Here is a 19,149-nt window from a genome sequence, read left to right on the forward strand (position 1 = left end):
TTGTCAGAAGTCGAGGCTGTGAATGAGTGATGGATACGTGCTCTCCTCGCTTGTCATATCGTTCATGACACAGAAAACTGAATGAAATAGATTTGACAAACCATGATTAACTGCAAACAAATATTTTGACAGATTAGAATTCATTTCATTCAGAGAGTTCCTAGTATCTAACACATTTCCAGGACACCTACTATGTGCTAGGCTTGTGCCTATGAAACACTGGTGAAGTATATAGCCTGAGTGTACTGAAATGGAAAAAAAGGCATAAATCCTTTGTCAGGGAGCTTAAAGTAGATATCATTGTGTAGGCTCAGGCTCATATAACCACAGTCCCCAATTCAAAGGAAAACTAAATGACATCTCAAGGTAACTTTATGCTCTTAGAGAATTTATTATCCAACATATATCAAAGTATTTATGTGAAGACAATTTCCATAGTAATCCATACTACTTAAAACACAGTGGCGATACATAAATTCTTAAGGAGTCAGATAAGGAGAAAAGTGGAGCTGAATCCTCTCAAATCGTATTAAATTTTGCCCTTCGAAGGTACAAATTCATCATGCCATATTTTAAAATGGACAATAATTTATATTTATTACCTATATTTTGTTTCAGTCAAAGCATGGAAAGGAAAACAGAAAGCACACAAGTTTAGCTCATTGGCTAAACAGAGCCAGAGGATCTGCTTTCTCAAGCACTAATCCATGGAAAATATAGCCAATTTCAAATAACAATTGTGACATTTTTGCTTAGCATCGTGAGGAATCTCAACAATGTCTGCTCCTGGTAAGGTCTAAATTGCAAACTCAGAGCCCAAATGCTTCCTCTAAATCATAGCCAGCCATTGGGTACAGAAGTCATTATTGTCATTCATCTAACTGACTAATTAAAAGCATTTTCAAGAGCAAGTCAGATACCATGTATATCAGTTCAGCTTCAATCAATAGCATTGGTTCCCAAGGCAATAGATGAATTGGGTGTATCACCAAACAATGCTGTCTTCAAAGGTAAAAAATCATTAATTATTCAGGTGTAGCAGCACAGAGCTCCTCAAATTTTGGAGGCCAAACTGCTATTGTAAGGCTCAACTTACCCATCAGAAACACAAGTTGTCAGTGTCATCATATGAGAAACACTAAAGGATATTTGCCAATAATCTTTTTATATAGTTTACTAGCACTGTGATACCAAAACATGTTTCTCCTACGTCTCCTGAATTGTATTTTAGCATACTCATTGATATGTATTGATACAAATATATTTTCAAGAATAGCATAAAGTAATGTATAAAATAGGTATCTGTATGTTAGAGATAGAATATATGTAACATTTTTGTACTTGTATCAAAATCCATACATAAAAATTTGAGATCGGACCAATCTCACTGTTAAATGAGGAGGAGGTTCTGTAATCAATGTGGAAACTAGACTAAAATTCTTGTTCATTGGTAGAACAGCAATTAAACTGAAGGTTTTTCTTTCTCTTTTCTCTGCAAGGCAGTCCTTATGTTCAAATTAAGAAGAGGATGGATATCTAGAAACAACGATAAAAACTAAAGAAATGTAATCTATTCAGTTGCAATGCTTGTCAGAGGTTGAGAGAGTTCTAGAATTCTGCAGGTTGTAGCTGAAACCCATTCTAGAAAAGAGCACCACTGCCTGGTGATCTTATTCCAAGTCCAGTCATACCAAGCTTATATATTGGATTTTCATTTGTAGTTTCTTCTCAGTAAATACAGCTTCCACCTTTAGGAATTTAAATAACTGAAGGTAGAATATAGAGGAAAAATATAAATGTGCTAAACATGTGCAGTCTTCTTTCATCTGCTGCTATTTTCTACACAGTGAGCATGAGAACATTTTATATACATTTTATTACATTGATGATTATAAGAAAACTAAAGCTGCTTTACATAATTTGTGAGGGTATGTTAGGTTTTATGTAAGTGTCATAGTATACTACCAGGTAAGGTATCTGAGCATCTGTAGATTTGGGTATCACAAGAGTCCCCAAAGTGGTCTTTAATGGATTCCCAGGGATAACTTTATTTTGTTAAGAAGAGACAGTAACTTTGACTCCCTGTGCCCTATGTCATTTACTGTAAATGGGGAGAATAGTACTGACTTCAAAGTGTTTGGGGGGAAATTAAATAAATCAAACACAAATGATCCTTACAAAAGTGGCTTACTTATAATAAGTGCTATCTAGAAGGTATTAGTATAAATAATTAAATCTTGCAACCAGCTCACCAGTTGCACACAGAACCAACTACACCCCCATCATTTCAATCACTGCTAACATTATTGAAGTGTTCAATAAATCTTGACCCATTATTTTTATGTCAGAATTTTTTTCTACTTGTGCTTGAATAGTCGAACTGAGAGTAATTTAGCTGCCAGCCTGTGATTTAAAAAATCCTTTTCAACATATAATTTGAAAAATCACCTCATTTGCTATGGGATAAAAGAGAACCTTGTGTTTTATTATTTGAAAATTATGAGTAATGTAAGTAATACTTGCATAATTAAGAATTGGCCCTTTAGGAATATAACTTTTCTTATGCATAAAGCAAGTAACTTATGAATTGATTTTTCTTTATAAGATTGTAGACTGAAAAAAAGATTATAGACTGAGAATCTTATAAATGTACAAAAATGCCTAGTTTGAATTTATGACAACATATTAATACTAGGTTTTTGGATGTAATAGAACAATAGCTCTTTGTGACTTCGTACAAAGATGGAATTACAGAGAAAATAGAACACTAAGATCTTACATTCAGCAAATGGATATGAAGCTTGCCTAGGTATCTTTTCCTGACTTTCAGGGGGATAACTTACCCTTTCCAATAACATCAAAATAACAAGTCTTCCCTTTGGGATAGTAGGGGACATACACATCAGTTATTGTTATAGAGTATAGACAATGATTATGAGAGAACAAAAGATTATGGGTATCAAGAGAAGCAAGGAGTAATTTCAGTGGTTGAGATCAGACTTCATGGCTGGGATGAGTTTTGAGATGAACCATAATGAAATATCATTAGTCAGGGTTAAGAGGTGGGGATATTTTTTCAGTAAAGTATGGAATTGTTATTTTTTTGTAGTGCAATGACAGGAAAGTTTTCTTGAAGACCTTGCATACATTGTTTGTTCATATTATAAGGTGTTTTAGGAAATACTGGGAATCTTTTCTTTGCAAAGATTTTACAGGCCAGGAGTTTGGCTAAGTGATAGAGTGCTTGCCTAGCATTCACGAAGACCCAAGTTTGATTCCTTGGTACCACATACATAGAAAAAAGCCAGAAGTGATGCTGAGGCTCAAATGATAGAGCTGTAGCCTTGAGAAAGTCCAAGGGCAGTGCTCAGGCCCTGAGCTCAAACCCAAGACTGTCAAGAAAGAAAAAAGGTAAGAAAAGAAAAGATTTACAAATCATCCACACATCTTTTCCAACCTTTTCTTTCCTATATGGTTTGCAGTGTGGATAATTACCAAAATGATTCCAGGAATATGATTCTATGACATGTCTTTCTATCACCATAGCCAAAAACAAAAATTTCAGCTGAACAATATATAGGGCTTATTTTTCAAGTAGTATTTTAGGTTTTTCTTTTGAAGAGTAAGGTGTCTGAATTATAGGGTTTCTCTTCCCTACTAGTTTTTAATTCTAGTTCTAAGACAAATCTATTTTCCATTTCACCCATTAATAATTTTAATTATGTTCAATAGGACTTGGCCTAATAAGTACTTGAGCTTAAGTGAACTCTGTATACTTCATTGGCTGACACTGTTGCTCATTTCTAACCTACGGAAGGGATGGCTATAAAGGTTTAAAGATAGTTTTCAGGAGAGACTTGAACAACTAGAAATGTGATTTGCTATGGAAAATCCCCCAAGAAGACACCATATATCTTCTTTAGGTAGACATCGTCTACCTAAATTTCCATGAAGGAAATTGTTTCACTGAGAACAAATATATGCTTTTTCCTGCCTGTGAACTTTGATCAACTACATGTGAGCCACATGTGGATTTGGTTATTATTGTTAACAAGAAAGTGAAATTCTAAGGGCCGGGAGTTTGGCCTAGTGGTTAAAGTGCTTGCCTAGCATGCATGAAGACCCGGGTTCGATTCCTCGGTACCACATACATAGAAAAAAGCCGGAAGTGGTGCTGAGGCTCAAGTGGTAGAGCTCTAGCCTTGAGAAAGTCCAAGGACAGTGCTCAGGCCCTGAGCTCAAGCCCAGGACTGGCAAAAAAAAAAGTGAAATTCTAGGAGAATAATTCTAAGGATTCACTTGTTTTCAGAATTTTATAGTTCTTTCTCAATGCCCACATACTTGTAGCATTGCTATTACAGCAGTCATATTCTCCTTATCCTCACTCCAACCTTGACCTTCTCCTCTCAGGACCTCTTGTTTTCCCACCTCATTGTTACACTTTTATTTTATTATTGTCTTTATTATCATTATTAATAGTAATTATTTTAGTAGTTGTACAAAAGGGTTTCTATTCAACATATCAGTGCATGCACAATATATCTTAACTATCTCTTTCACCACACTAACCTTACTAACCAGAAGAAAGTGGATAAGATTATAGGACCTGGTCCAGGAGATAGAAATAAAGGGATGGAAAATGAAATTAAGTCCTTACATTTCCCCAAGATAATGCAAGGGTTTGTTGGTAACATAGATGCTCAACAAGATAACTATAAACACAGTTACATTCTTTGCTAGTTAAATCACACCTGGAGTTATGTTTATATGCTTGTTAGTACCTTTTTAAATACTTTGACAAATCTGAGTTTTTCATGAGTAGGTTGGCAAGAGTAGTGACAAGAGTATACAGAACAATGCTGCCTACTTAAGTATAATTAAAATATAATGAAAAAATACAAAAATAAGGTGCCAAAAAACTGAGAGCCATGAGTTTATGGAGAGAAATGCATTGTCCCTTCATTCTGTAGAGGTAAGTTCTGGGACAGAGCTGTGACACATTATTTTGGAAAGCCATGAGTTCCCTTTATTTTCAGTTTTGAAGAATATTTGGATTTTTGATTGGAGGGCTTACTGAGTCACTTTTGTATTTATTTGAGATTTAAACTTTTGCTTTTTAAATTCATTAGCCTTTTGACTTCAGGAGAAGTTTCTTCCAGGACAAGTTGCTTCCTGAACTTTTGCTTCTTGTCTTGTCTTTTCTTTCCTTTCCCTGCACACTCCCCTCTTCTCTGCTCCTGTCTTTTCCTTCCTTCCCCTCTATCTTACTTTTATTTAGTTAGGTCTTGTTTTTTGTTTGTTTTTTAGTTTTTGTTGTTGTTGTTGTTTTTGCTAGTCCTGGGGCTTAAACTCAGGGTATAAGCACTGTTCTTCAACTTTCTCAAGGCTAGATCTCTATCACTTACACAGCTCACTTCTGGATTAAAAAAAAATTATTTGGTACCAATTACTTGAATCTAGATTTTTGTGCATGCTAGGCAAGCACTCTATCACTAGGCCAAACTCCCAGCCCTTATTTATTTATTTTTTGGACCAGCACTTGGGCTTGAATTCAAGGACTTGAAGTCTCCCTTCAAGCTCATACTCTACTATTTGAACCACACACCTCCTTTTTTGGCTTGTTATGGGTTAATTGGAGATAACAGCCTCAAGGAAGTTTTTGCCTGGCTGGCTTTGAACTGCAGTCCTTACATATCAGTTTCCTGAGTAGTTAGGATTATGCAAGTGAACAACCAGTACCCAATTCTTTACTATTTCTTGAAAAAATAAAAGAGTTTAAATTAATAATACACATTCACAAGTGAGAAAAGGTTTTATTTGCATATTTATTTTAATGGATCTAGCTTATATATCCCAATTTCATTCTCAGCTACTCTGAACACAGGCTGAAAGGTATAAAATAGTAGACATGGACCCTTCTTGAATAACCTACAACTTTATTCAATTTCACTCTCTTAGAGTTAGGTGTCCAGATTTTTTTTAATTAGCTGAGTTTCTTAAAGACATTCCAATTAAATACAAATTTATTCTACGGATGCAAGTTTTGCAGATAATGGAATTACATTGTCAATGTCATTTGATTAAGACCTGAATATAGATGCACTGCGTAATTTCTCTTAAGGAAAGTCCTAATGATTATGAAAAGAAAGCAGTTAATTTTTATTCTTATTTTGTAGGTAGAAAAAAGTCTTTCACAGAAGTTACCAAATCACTATAGACTGTCTTGACAACAGCAGATAAGTGTACCTCTAGCAGTCAAGCTGAAACTGAGCTCTGTCTTTTATGGTAGAGACAAGTTAAAAATACATGAAAAAAGGTTCCTCATGTAAAAGAGAAACATCTGTAAATGAAATGTCCATGCTGTTTTTCTTTTTACATTTAGGGGTTCAAAAGATATTAGTAATTATGTCAAGAAATATGAGTATAAATTTTGAGAAAATGCTGCCTCAAAGCAATCTTAAGATATCTGATTTTGCTTTGGAATATAAACCTGACATTAAAGAATAATATTTTACTAAAAAGCTCAGTTTCAAAACTGATTAAAATAGCACTTACCACACTGAACGCATACCTGTTGATATACAGACATGCACATAACCACCCATGCATCATCCTGTATCAAGATTTTTCAGTGCAGTTAAGTCTTGTCTTCATTTTCTCATTATTTATTTCCAAAACCAGTGAAATTTATATTATTTACATCCCATAAAAATAGATTATTCAGGATTCTATTTAACTAAGAAACAACAGTTGGACGCTTTTTTATTTTTCTAAAATTTAATGAATTAATTTTTCATCTAATTAATGGTAGTGAGAGGCTCTACCCCAAAAAGATGTTTCAGGGCAGACAAACCAAGTATAAGAGTGAGCAGGAAAGCCATACTACCCAGACTTCTCTTTCTGTTGAATGCAATCTAGATGTGTGACCAGGCTATCATGATTACTACCACCAATATATTTATTAAATTTTACTGTGAGAAATGAAAACAAAATATCCTTCCAGGTAATTAAGTATTTTACTGAACTTTGGCATATGATACATAGAATAATTTTAAACTGTTCTTATAAAAGATGATCATTTTACATTAATTTTAGGATTATGAGATCTGCTTATTCAATGAAAATATTTGGTAGTATAGTATGTTTAAAACATCTACCATGACATCTAAGTATTTTTTAAAGACATCATTGTGATAGAAAATTCTAGAAGCCATCCAGATATCATATACTAGTTATACATGCATATATACTTTATATATGTTTGTGTATATGCTATGTACACTATATTTATAACATACATATAATGCTATGCTTCTCAGTATAAATATTTCTCAGTATGTCTATAATCACTTAGTATGCTGTCATAATAAATGAACATGCAGTACAACTTTTGAAAAGGAAAAGTAATTCATAGAACAGCATGTACTGTATAAAACATTTTTATTTTCTAAATGTACTTACCATTAAATGTGTGTATATGTATTCTGCAGTATAAATTTTCCTCAAAATTTATTTGTCATTATAATAGTAATTTAGATGATTTAATGAATATAATTCTGTTTTCGAATGCAAACTTTAGCCCATTCAACAATAAATTTTTAGCCAACCTTCTTGACTCTAGCTATGTTACAACATTAACATTTTATGTACAATGATTCTGTGGTTTCTTTTAGTGGATGCTGTCACTGAGATTTATGCTAATATTGTTGATCTATTCATTACTTTTTATTTTCTTTGCTGTTGCTTTTAGGTTTTATTTTAGCAGAATTTGCTTTTTAGATGAGCTCATTTGTTTAGACTTAGAGAAATCAATTGAGGTTGAATTAAGACATATCCCACACAGAAATACATCCACAGAACATGAGCCTGATGGTATTTAAGTTCGCCTCTGTTTTGTGCTGTGAAACATAGTATTAGAGGTTGTGTGTCCATCTAAAACTTAAGTATAATGAACACATAATCTCAGATTTGTAGCATCTTGAGTTAAAGCAAGCAGTGTTCTCATTTTAGGGTGATTTACTCTTCCCTCTATTATATTTCCAAAATGGATTAGAGAGTTATTAGTTCTTTTGAATATAGGTAAATCCAAAAATACTTTGCATTAACTTCTGGTATTTTTTTCCTTGAAATTTTCTTTCTCCATATGTTCTCTTACAATACTTTTGGTTTTATTTCCAATCTTCTTTGAATGTGGCAAACAATCATGTAAAAAGTCACTAAATTCACTTATGAGATTTTCCTTTCTAATATTCAAAATTAGATGTTTTTGTGAACATCCACACTTAATACCTATTATGTATACTATCTAAAATTAAAGCATAACCATTGTCTTTTGAAGGATGATAATATCCATCATGGGAAATATGACTAGAAAAATACGTGCTGTTTCAATGTTGTACTAGTTACAGGTAACAGCCTAAAATTCAATAAATGGTAGAAAGAGCCCAGTCCATAACCTGGAGACTAACATAAATACTAGAAACTAAAATTATAAATGTCTTCAAATAGATTTGAAATCATTTAATATAATTTAACTAAAAAGGATATCTGAATTGAACGTTCCTTTGTGATGTCATTAAAGACCATTAATCCCTTTTTTAATTAGGAAAATGCATTCCAATTAGTCTTTCTAAAATACCTTCTTGACTATGAATGTAGACACCATGAGACTGCATATGCTCAATCTTTCTAATAATCTGGCTCCATTTCATATAGTTATTTAGCTCATGAATATTTTCATCAGTGGCATCAAATGAGAGCAAGTCTCCCGTTCATTCTTATTTTTCTATTTGTTACTTTCTTGAATGTAAAAAAATCATTAAAGTGACTCATTGCATAAATACCTTGTCAAACCCCAGGATCTGCTTCTTCTCTGCCAAATATCAAAATTGCATTTTATGATTCTATTCTAACCAACCAATTTAATTAGTTAACTTGAGCGTTAATTTGAGTGTTTTCTGATTTGGTTTAAAAATTAAATATTTTTCATAAGATAATAAATGGCCATTAAAGCAACCTCTGTCTTTCCAACTACTATTCTTTTACTCTTCAAGTCTTAGAGACTTACTGGCATTTTACTACTTGAGCCATGCTTACAGCTCTGCTTTTCACTGGTTATTTTGGAAATGGGTTTTCATAGGCATTTCTGTCACAGTTTTCCCCAAACCATGATCTTCAGTCTCCTCAGTAGCTAGGATTAATGCCATGAGCCATAATAGCCACACCACATGTCTATCTTTCCTGTCTTTCTGGGCTGATATTACTTGAATTCCTATCATGTCCCTGGAACTATTTCAAAATTAAATATATCATGACCAAAACAGAGTGAATACTACCCTTATTTAATTCTTAGTCTTATGAGAAAGACTTGTGCATGTGTACATATATATATACTTGCATACTAAGTATATATATATATATATATCATTATTCTTTGAATACTGTTAACTGTATTTAAGTATGCCAACCTTAAATCTAGTTCAAAACTCAAAGTGACTCTAATACTTTATAATTCCAAAGGTGTAAAACTAGTCATTATTTACATGGTCTGAAGACTTGAGTAGGAGGGATAAGTTAGGAGGGTTTTTTTTTATGCACTTTTTAGATAAGGAAGATGATGGTCAGCAACTTTTGAGTCTTTTGTCATGTTTCCACTGGACCATTGAATAAGAATAGGAAATAGTCGCTGGTTGCTCACACCTGTGGCCCAACTTACTCTGGAGACTGAAATCTGACAACCAAGATTCAGAACCAGCCCAGACAGCAATAAACCAGCCAAAAACCTCTTCTGGAGAAATGGCTCAAATGACAGAGCATCAACCCTTCAAGGAAAAACTTTGGCAACACCAAGAGGCCCTGAGTTTCAGCCTACATACAGGCAGAATAAAGAACATATTAGCAACAAAACAAAGACAAAACAAATTAAAAATTTTATGTAATTCTTTCCTTGAATATTTATCCAAATGATTTCACACGTATTGTCACATTTACATAGATGCTTTACAGACTGTTCCAATCCATCTCACCCCTTCCATTTCTTTCTGGTCTCTCAGTTTCTTATTCTACAACAACTTTAGAATAATTTGAATAGAGTAATCCTAGTAGTAATAATTAAAGGATCTGAACATAAGCAAGGCAGAAACAGAATATGTAAGAATGGAGAACAAATGAAGCAATCAGAATCTGTGTAGTGAAGGTATTTATTTTTACCTCACATCTATTTCAATTTAATATACAACCTTTTGGGTTTCAGCAGTTATTGAACTACACAATTGACACCTGCTGAAAAATAATAGGAAGAGAGAAATTGTACCAACTACCTGATGAATGTAAATGTAACTCCTCTATATAATAATAAAAGAAGAAAAGAAAAGGAGTGATTGCATGATTTTCTTACCTTTTAAAAAGCATCTCCCTAGTTCATGATCCTGTGCCCTACCAAATGCCCTGGAAAAGAAAAAAAAAAGACCAACTTCAAAGCCAGAGTAGTGGGTTAACTGTATCATACGATGAGAGAGAGTTGCACAGGGAAGAACAAAGGTCAGAAGTCCCATGTGTCTTCTGAAAGCACAGGCAGAAGCTGTGAGCACTTCTGGTCTCAATTAATGTCTTAAGAATCCTAATATCCTTTAAGAGAAGAAAACAAAGTAAGCAGTTTTGTGGAGGATGCTTGTGTCATACTACAAAATAACGGACAGGAATTTTATTTGGAACTAGAAATCAGGTGTAGCTACAGGACTACTGATTAGTATCATACCAGGACTCTGTAGTATCAGGAAGATTATAGTTTATCTGTATTTTACTTCCTAGCAATTACAGCATTGTTCACAGCTGGTGTCATGGTTTCATGGGATTTGTCATGTAGTTATTTCAAAGATGCAGGCTTCCTTGCCTATATCTAAAAGAATCAGGGGGCTAGTTTTTCTCAGACACTGTCTTTGAAGTATGCAGAAGATTCCTTCCCAATTGCTCCCAACCATTGCAAACACACATAGTGTATCTGAATAATATTGTCACCAAATGGGCCCATTGCATTTGGCATTCTCCATCTGTATGTTGATCGGGGAACTAACATGGACACACTTCTTTATATTTCACATGATCTCTCCCCATATAGTATGCCATAACAAATATTTGCATAGGATTTATATAGCATTATATATTGCAAATAATATAGAAATGACTTAAAACATCCAAGACATAATGCATGGTTTATAAATAGACACTGTGTTATTTCATTTATAGAACAAAGTTATCCATAGACTTTTGATACATAGGTGATTCCTGAAACTAATCCCTAAAGATGTATAGTTACAGATTTATATTTCATGCCTACACTGGTGACCGGCTATCAAAAGAGCAGATCTACTTAGTTCTAGAGTCCTCCCTTTAACTCAAAATGAGATTCTTCTAAACTTAAACTGTTGATATAAATATCCCCCAAAACTTGAAATCAGTACAAGAGGAAGACCACTGAAAGTTGATAACATCTCTATACTATATATTTCAAAGAATTAAAAAAATACTTCTAAATGTCTGTGGTATGTCCAACAGAATGCCCAGAGGGTTTCTTTCAATGAAACAAACTGATGGGAGGCAATTGTAGCTCATTATTTTGTCCATAACAATCACCTGCAGAGCTTTTCAAACATACAGAAATCTGGGCTAACACCCAAAATTCATATTCAGTAGATCTGAAAAGTTTTAGAGAAAACCTAATGAAATTGTTATACAGACTATGGGAGAAGTACACTTGATTAAATTATTATGGACAGATGTGATCTTTTCTTGTCTGTTTTACTTCAATTCCAGTCATTTTATAGATCATTTTTTCTTGTGTTTTTCTGTACCCATGTTCTAATTTCAAGAATTAAAGAGAACTTTTTTTTTTTCTGGGCCTAGGTGCTGTCTCTGAGCTCTTCAGCTCAAGGCTACCAACCTACAGCCACAACCCTACTTCCCATTTTCTAGTGATTAACTGGAGATAGAATTAATGAGAACTTTCTGTAGTACAGAGTGATTTTTTTATAAACAAAATTACTGGTTTCATGACTTGTGAAAAGCAAATAGAAAGAGTGAAGAGTTATTTGAACAGTTCAATAGTACCTTTTGTGACTTTGTTTCCCTGAAATATCATTATGCAGGCCACTAATGTCACATTTGGCTTCCTGTTGTTCTGGGGATGTAGGTTTAATCTCGTACTTGTTTTGCTGCTTGTTCAATAATGTAGTTAGCTTATACAGCTGTCAATGACCCACATATAACAATTAGGTGCATTAATATCAATACTGATTATTGTATATTACCTTTGTGAATTTATGTCTACAGTATAAATATTGGCTAGTGACGTGTATATTTCCAGAAGACTTTCAATATAATATTGCATAGAAATAGAACTATGCAAACTACAATATGTTAGAAGCTAGAACCCAAAATCGGCATTCAAAGCTAGACAAGGCAGAAACATTGGTACAATTCCATTTTTAATTAACCAGCAAAATGCCAGACTGGAGACTGGAGGCATGGCTCAAGTGACAGAGCACCAATATGAACAAGAAAGCCTGAAACTGAGAGAGACAGAAACAGAGACAGAGAGACAGAAAGATAAAGAGAAAATGTTGTTAATTTGTTACAATGATACTTTCCTTTAGACTCTGGTTTTCCTATGCTTACCTGCCCTTTCCTAAAAGTTCTAGGAAATTGAGGGATAAGACCTCCACAGGATCTGATCTCAATTCTACTTATCTGTATTTTGGTATTGTAAGGGAAATAAAGTTTCCATAGAACAACAGGGTTTTTTCCTTTGTTTGTTTATCTTCTTAGTTAAAAAGAGCTCTCCTCAGCACTTCTATTAGACTTTTTATTTCTCCTTCTGTTAATATGCAATGAACTTTAATAGCCACTATTCATATTCTGACACTTTTAAACAGTTGTGACCATGTCTCAATACTCTCTATCATCTAGTGCTCTCCTTTCTTTCTAGGGAGACAGAGTCAACCCTTTACTGGAAATTAATACATAATGGAATGAATTTGGTCATGAAGCCAAACGGACATAATTTCTATTTCAAATTGATATGTTTCTAAAGTAAATGTTCTCACTCTTAATCTCTGTGACTTTCTTTAAATCTTCATCTCATTAGTTGCTTTGTTAGCTCAGTCAATTCGCACAAAGAAAATAGTCAACCATAAGTGTGATTTTTCTTTTTTTCATTTTGAATCTCCAGACTGTAACAGATTATAAAAATGACCCTTGTAAATCAACACTTCTGTAAGCCTCTTTGGCATTTTCCTGAAAGGGAATTCCTGGAAGCTTCCAATAACTTTCCTCTTTGAACATGTTATGATATATTTTGGACATGACAGAGCAGCAAACAGCTTTTTAAATATTTATATTCTCAAGGCGATGTATGCCAACTGTGTTTGCTCTCTCCATTTCTTTATGTGCCAAGGAGACATGCCCAAGAAGAAGAAAATACTGTCAGGACACAAAGCAAGCTTGTCTAATGTGTACCCTGCAGATGTAACCTCCAAGCAGAAGAGTGAGGAAACACCCTGACTAAACAGGGAGTTCTTGATTAACATGTCAACTGGAAACAGAACTCCTTTATAAGCAATTCAGCTGAATAAATTTTTATTTTTAATACTTCATGAATCAAGTGAAAGAGTGCAGGCTTGTGTGGGATAAGTCAACGGTAATATTATACACCTCACAAACCATGTCTGGATGTGAAAAGGTGAACAGGTAAATCCTAGGCTACTCATATAAAGTGTGTTTTTCTCTTATATATTCACCTGATCCATCCCCAACATACACACAGCAGTAGGTTATTGCCTTAGCATTTTGCTGATCCCAACCATCTCTAGCTTATAAACAGGAATCGAATGATTCACACTTTAATGGGTTACAGTTAATGTTAGCTTATATTGATATTACCTAGTAATGTCTCAATTCCAGCTACAAAATAGAACCATTTAAAGAGATTCTTACTTAATTGGTTTGAAATGGAGCCCAGAACTTGACATACTAATAAACATCCCAGGTTATGAACCACTTTTTCTGGACAGAACTGCATTTTCATATGGTAGCCTCTGCTTCTATAGCAGCCCTGTTTATTCATGTGTGGGCTGCAGAGCAAATAACTCCACCTGGGACCATCCTGTAAGATGTATACCTCTGTGTTCTTTCCACAAACTCATCATTACTGAATCATGAAGTGTGTTGAACCTGAGAGTGTGTCTGTGCATGTGTTTCTAAGGAGGGGGTAGAGAGGGAGAAAAGAAGGGTGGAAAGGAATGGAGAGAATGACACTATAGAGTGGTGTGTTCTACAAGTATGGTTAGCAAAACTCACCCAAGAAATAAATAATATTTCATTTATAAATCTTCTGTCATAGAATTTATGATCATTAAAAGGGCTTTTAGCTCCTCTTTGCTAATCAAAAATCGATCTTGGATATCTCGGTGTCATGTATAATTATGTTTAAAAATATATTTTTTTATTATATACACTAAGGCTTGCACGATTTGCAAACAGAAGAGCAATCAAATTAAGACTAGGAAACAGGATACGTAATAAATGTACATTAAAAATATAACATCATATATACATTTTATGTAAATACCTATAAATCTGTCATCAGATAATTTGAGAATTCTTGCATGTAAATTTTTAAAATTCAGGGCTGATAGCCACTTTTTGGAACTGTAAAGCATTTTAATGTTTTCTCTTTCTCTCCCCATCTCTCTCCCCTACACCTATTCCTGATCTCCACCCTCTTCATGTTCCATGACGTTCATTCTTCTTAACAAAACATCAGATGAAGAAGATCCAACTTCTGCAGGTAAAAATCCCTGTACTTTGAAAATCATTCCCATTTAATCCAATGCATTTAACAATGAAGACTAAATCGTTTGAAAATAGACATTGTTATATCTTGGGCCTACTGTTCTATATCACAGTAAATGATGTTAGCTAATAATTTTGAAGGAAAAAGTGAACTTATACAGAGGAAAGAAAACAGCATTGACATTAAAGAATACAGAGAACTCCAAAAAATGAAAATATTAATGAAAAATGATATATAGAAAATGATAACATTTTAAAAATATTAAGAAAGGAAACCTTCATGATCAAATGCTTTTTTTTTCTTTTCTTTGTTTTTTTGGGGGGTGAAGTGGGGGACAGGTCATGGGGCTTGAACTTGGCCAGGGCACTGTCCCAGAGCTTTTTCCTTCAAGGCTAGCACTCAACCACTTTGAGCTACAGCTTCACTTCCTGTTTTCTGGTGGTTAATTAGAAATGTTTCCTCCCTACCACATAATCAGAAATTGCTGAAAGTGGAACTGTGACTCAAGTGGTAGACTACTAGCTTTGAGCAAAAATAGCTCAGGAACAGTGCCCAGGCCCTGAATTCAAGTCCCAGGACTGGCAAAAAAAAATCAATTGCAACCCAGCGAAAATTATATCAAAATGATACCATTTTGTATTATGTATTTATTTTAATGTGATTCAAATAACTTCTCTGCCTACTATTGTCAGTTCAGTGAAACATTATTTCATTATTTTTCAAAGTTCATGTTTGAAAGTATTTTTTAGTAGATATAATCCCAGTTGATTTTTTTCTTTTGTTTTTTGCATTTTGCTTTTGTTTTTGTTGTTAGTCTGGGCCTGGGTGTTATCCCTGAGCTCTTCAGCTCAAGGCTATCCCCCTGCCCTTGGAGCCATAGCTCCAATCCCACTTCCCTAGTGATTAATTGAAGATAAGAGTGTCATTGTCTTTAGTGCCTGGGCTTGCTTTGAACTGAAATCTTCAGAGCACAGCCCCCTGTGTACCTAGGATTATTGGCGTGAGTCTCTATGCCTGGCTAAGCCCAGGTTTTTGTTGTGATTTTTGCACATACTTTCAAATTAGGGAAAAAAAAGGAGCTTCAATGGAGTAATTCAAGTATATGGTTTACTATAGAGATAAATCAACATTGAAAAAATCAGCTATCTTTAACAGCTTTTTTAAAATATTCTGGATAATGTATAGAGGCGTTACAGACACACTCATTAAATAGTAGGTGCATTACTTCTCACACATTTATACCCCTTCTCATGTTTTGGTCCCCATTTCCCTCCCCTCAAACTTTCTCAATCAACTTGTTTTTCCTCCCTTCCCTTTGGTATTTAAAATAAACAAATAAACATATATACAATATGGCAGGTAACAAAATCAGATACAGTAACAATATGAGATTAACCAAAAGGCAACAAAGGAGAAGAGAAATAACATAGTACATTAAGAACAACAATCACACAAGTTAAAGCTCTTGTTACATATACTAGAGTTCCTTTCATTTAGTATCATCCTATCAGACCTTATGTACCTAGGTTTTGAGCTACTGTAATCCTCTTCTAGGAGAGTCCTAGATGTGTACTAATTATTACAAATGAGGGAAACCATTGAGCCTATGTTCCTTTGAGTCTGGCTTACTTCACTTAATATAATTTTTTTCCAAGTCTTTCCATTTCCTTACAAATGGAGTGATGTCATTCTTTCTGAGAGCAGCATAGAATTCCATTGTGTATAAATACCACATCTTATTGATCCACTCATCAACTGAGGGATATCTGGGTTGGTTCCATATCTTTGCTGCAATGAACATAGTTGTGCTAGTGAATTTAGTCTGACCTTGTTTCTGGATATTTGAGTAAATGCCAAGTAGTGGAATTGCTGGGTCATAGGGGAGCTCTATGTTTAGTCTTTGGAGGAACTGCCATACTGCTTTCCATAATGATTGAAGGAGGTTACACTCCCACCAATAGTGCAGTAGTGATCCCTCTTGGCCACATCCACATTAGCAACTGTTATTATATTTCTTGATCATGGCCATTCTAACTGGAATGAGGTGGAATCTCAAAGTCGTTTTGAAAAATCAGTTAGTTTTTCTACTAACAATCATTTCAAATTAGAACTGAGAAATTAAATAATTTACTTTTAATTTTATCAAAACACTTGAAGAAAAATATACTCTGGGTAGTTACATAATAAATCTTGAGAAATATAATAACATTTGTATAAAAACTATTTTTGTAATATATTTGAATATTTGTGCATTAGTTTAGCTCTTGCTAGGACCTTTTGCCCCAGATATTTCACATTTACTTTTCTTAACTTAATATTTAAAATTCTGTTCTTGGAGATTTATATATTTGCCAAAAATGTGTCTTCTTTGTAAAACTGCTCTCTATAATTCATCTTATGATTGTCTCTGTTCTTAGTTTCTTGCTTTCCATAAATAGATTTTTAAGCAGGATGATAAATTTTCCAGCTCCAAATTCATTTTCTGGTTCTCCTTTAATTTTTCTTCCATATGATTTCCCCATCTTACTTAAATTGTCAATATAATACAATCCTTTTTATCACAATAACTATAAGTGAATTCAGATTTCCTAGGTCCATTCAGGATGTCATGCCCAGTTCATATTCTTACTCAAAGTCACAAAATTCCTGACCAAACTTCTCCAAGTATATCTACTATTGTTTTTCTAATAAGACATGCCTTGAAGTTAAATAATGAAATAATTAGAAACTGTGTTCTAGTGGCTAATGTCTATAATTCTAGTTACTCAGGAGGCTGAAGCAACCCAGGAAGAAAAGACTATGAAACTTTTATCTACAATTAATTACCAGTTAATTGAGCTGTGGTTTAAGTGGTAGCCTTGAGAAAAATAACTTGAGGACACTGCCCAGAAAAATGGTAGACACACACAAACACACACACACACACACACACACACGCACACACACACACACTTCTAAAAATTAATGAGGATTATTTTCTGCCAGGAAATCACCTGCTTCTGTTTGCTACTTGTTAATACAGATATTTTACATTTTAAAATGATTATTGAGTGCACACATACATAATAACTTAAGCTCTTTCCTAAGCAGATATTATTGCTCAGTAGATTATTCGTTAAATGGTTTCCATTTTTGGAAGTTATTTGACAAATATAACTGATGAACAGATATAAAGAATTGGGTTCATTTTCTAATAGACTTATGTTCTCATCATTCAAAATTGTTTTAAAGAAAATGATAGCTCTATGTCTCAAAAACGACACAGTATGAAAAAAATAAGGAAAGCAGACAAAATAATTCTGAGAACACTAAGGTATTAAACTGTTTCACACATAACATAATGCTACAAAGTGATGTAGCAGAGGATTAGGGGTTTACTTCTCAGTTCTTATAAGACAGACATTATTAAAAATAAATATGAGCCTTCTATTCTGTTTTGTGTAACTCTTAAATATCACAGATTAAAGAATAAAACACTCATGCTTTCCAAAAGCATAATCTATCTTTGATTATTCTTTCATTTGCCCTTGTAAATTACCTTGTAAAAAGCAACTGCTTAACAAGTGGAGAATTTGCACTGATTTATAGGGAAGATCCAAAGTACTCCCCATCGCATATCTAGTCCTGGGGATATGCGCCACCATTTATTATGAAGCATCCATTTTTAATCATTTTTATCTCACAACATCCTGAGAGGAGGTATTAACCTAAAAGAACATGTTCTGAAGCATCTGAGTTATGAAGGCATTTCCGCTTAACACCTGCTTTTATAACTCCTCGAAACTTCTTTTTTATTTATCCTAGTAGAATCTGATATTCATTTAAGCATCTCATTTCATTGAGGAGAATAACATATCTGTGAAATAGAGTAGAATTTCTTTCAAGCTGGGTTGTATTCCAAGATCTAATTACAATGTAATGAGATTCATATTTTTAAAGGAGACATAACAGATACGGTACCTCTAAATATCTCGCCTTTAGAGATGACCTATTTAATTCAATTGTAATGCAGTGAAGCAGTAAATTTCTGGAAACCAGTCTTAGAAATTTCCTGCACTATCTGTTTGTGGTACTACAACATCAATTATCCCTTTATTATCATAGAATTGTACCACTATTGTATTTAAATTATAAAGGCTACGGTATTCTCCATGTATTTATAGCACTTAAATGTTAAGAAGGTATTTAAATATAAAACTGTGTATGTGGCCCCAATCCCAGTCAGTTAGAAGACAGAGGTCGTTGTCTTAACCCAATAATTTCTGAGGAGGTCTTGTTTAACCTCTCTGATGTCATGGATA

General features: G+C 33.8%; 1 protein-coding gene across 2 annotated transcripts in view; it reads left to right on the plus strand.

Moving 5' to 3' along the window:
* Edil3 (EGF like and discoidin domains 3) overlaps nucleotides 1-19,149 on the plus strand; it is a 380,429-nt gene that overhangs the window by 98,898 nt on the left and 262,382 nt on the right. For both annotated transcript variants that reach the window (XM_090331670.1, XM_090331669.1), the window contains exon 3: nucleotides 14,819-14,842. In XM_090331670.1, coding sequence (XP_090187796.1) covers nucleotides 14,819-14,842 — 24 coding nt within the window. The remainder of the gene's footprint in view (nucleotides 1-14,818; nucleotides 14,843-19,149) is intronic.

Source organism: Megascapheus bottae, chromosome 4, assembly GCF_031878675.1.
Source record: "Megascapheus bottae isolate mThoBot1 chromosome 4, mThoBot2.hap1, whole genome shotgun sequence".
Taxonomy (NCBI): domain Eukaryota; kingdom Metazoa; phylum Chordata; class Mammalia; order Rodentia; family Geomyidae; genus Megascapheus; species Megascapheus bottae.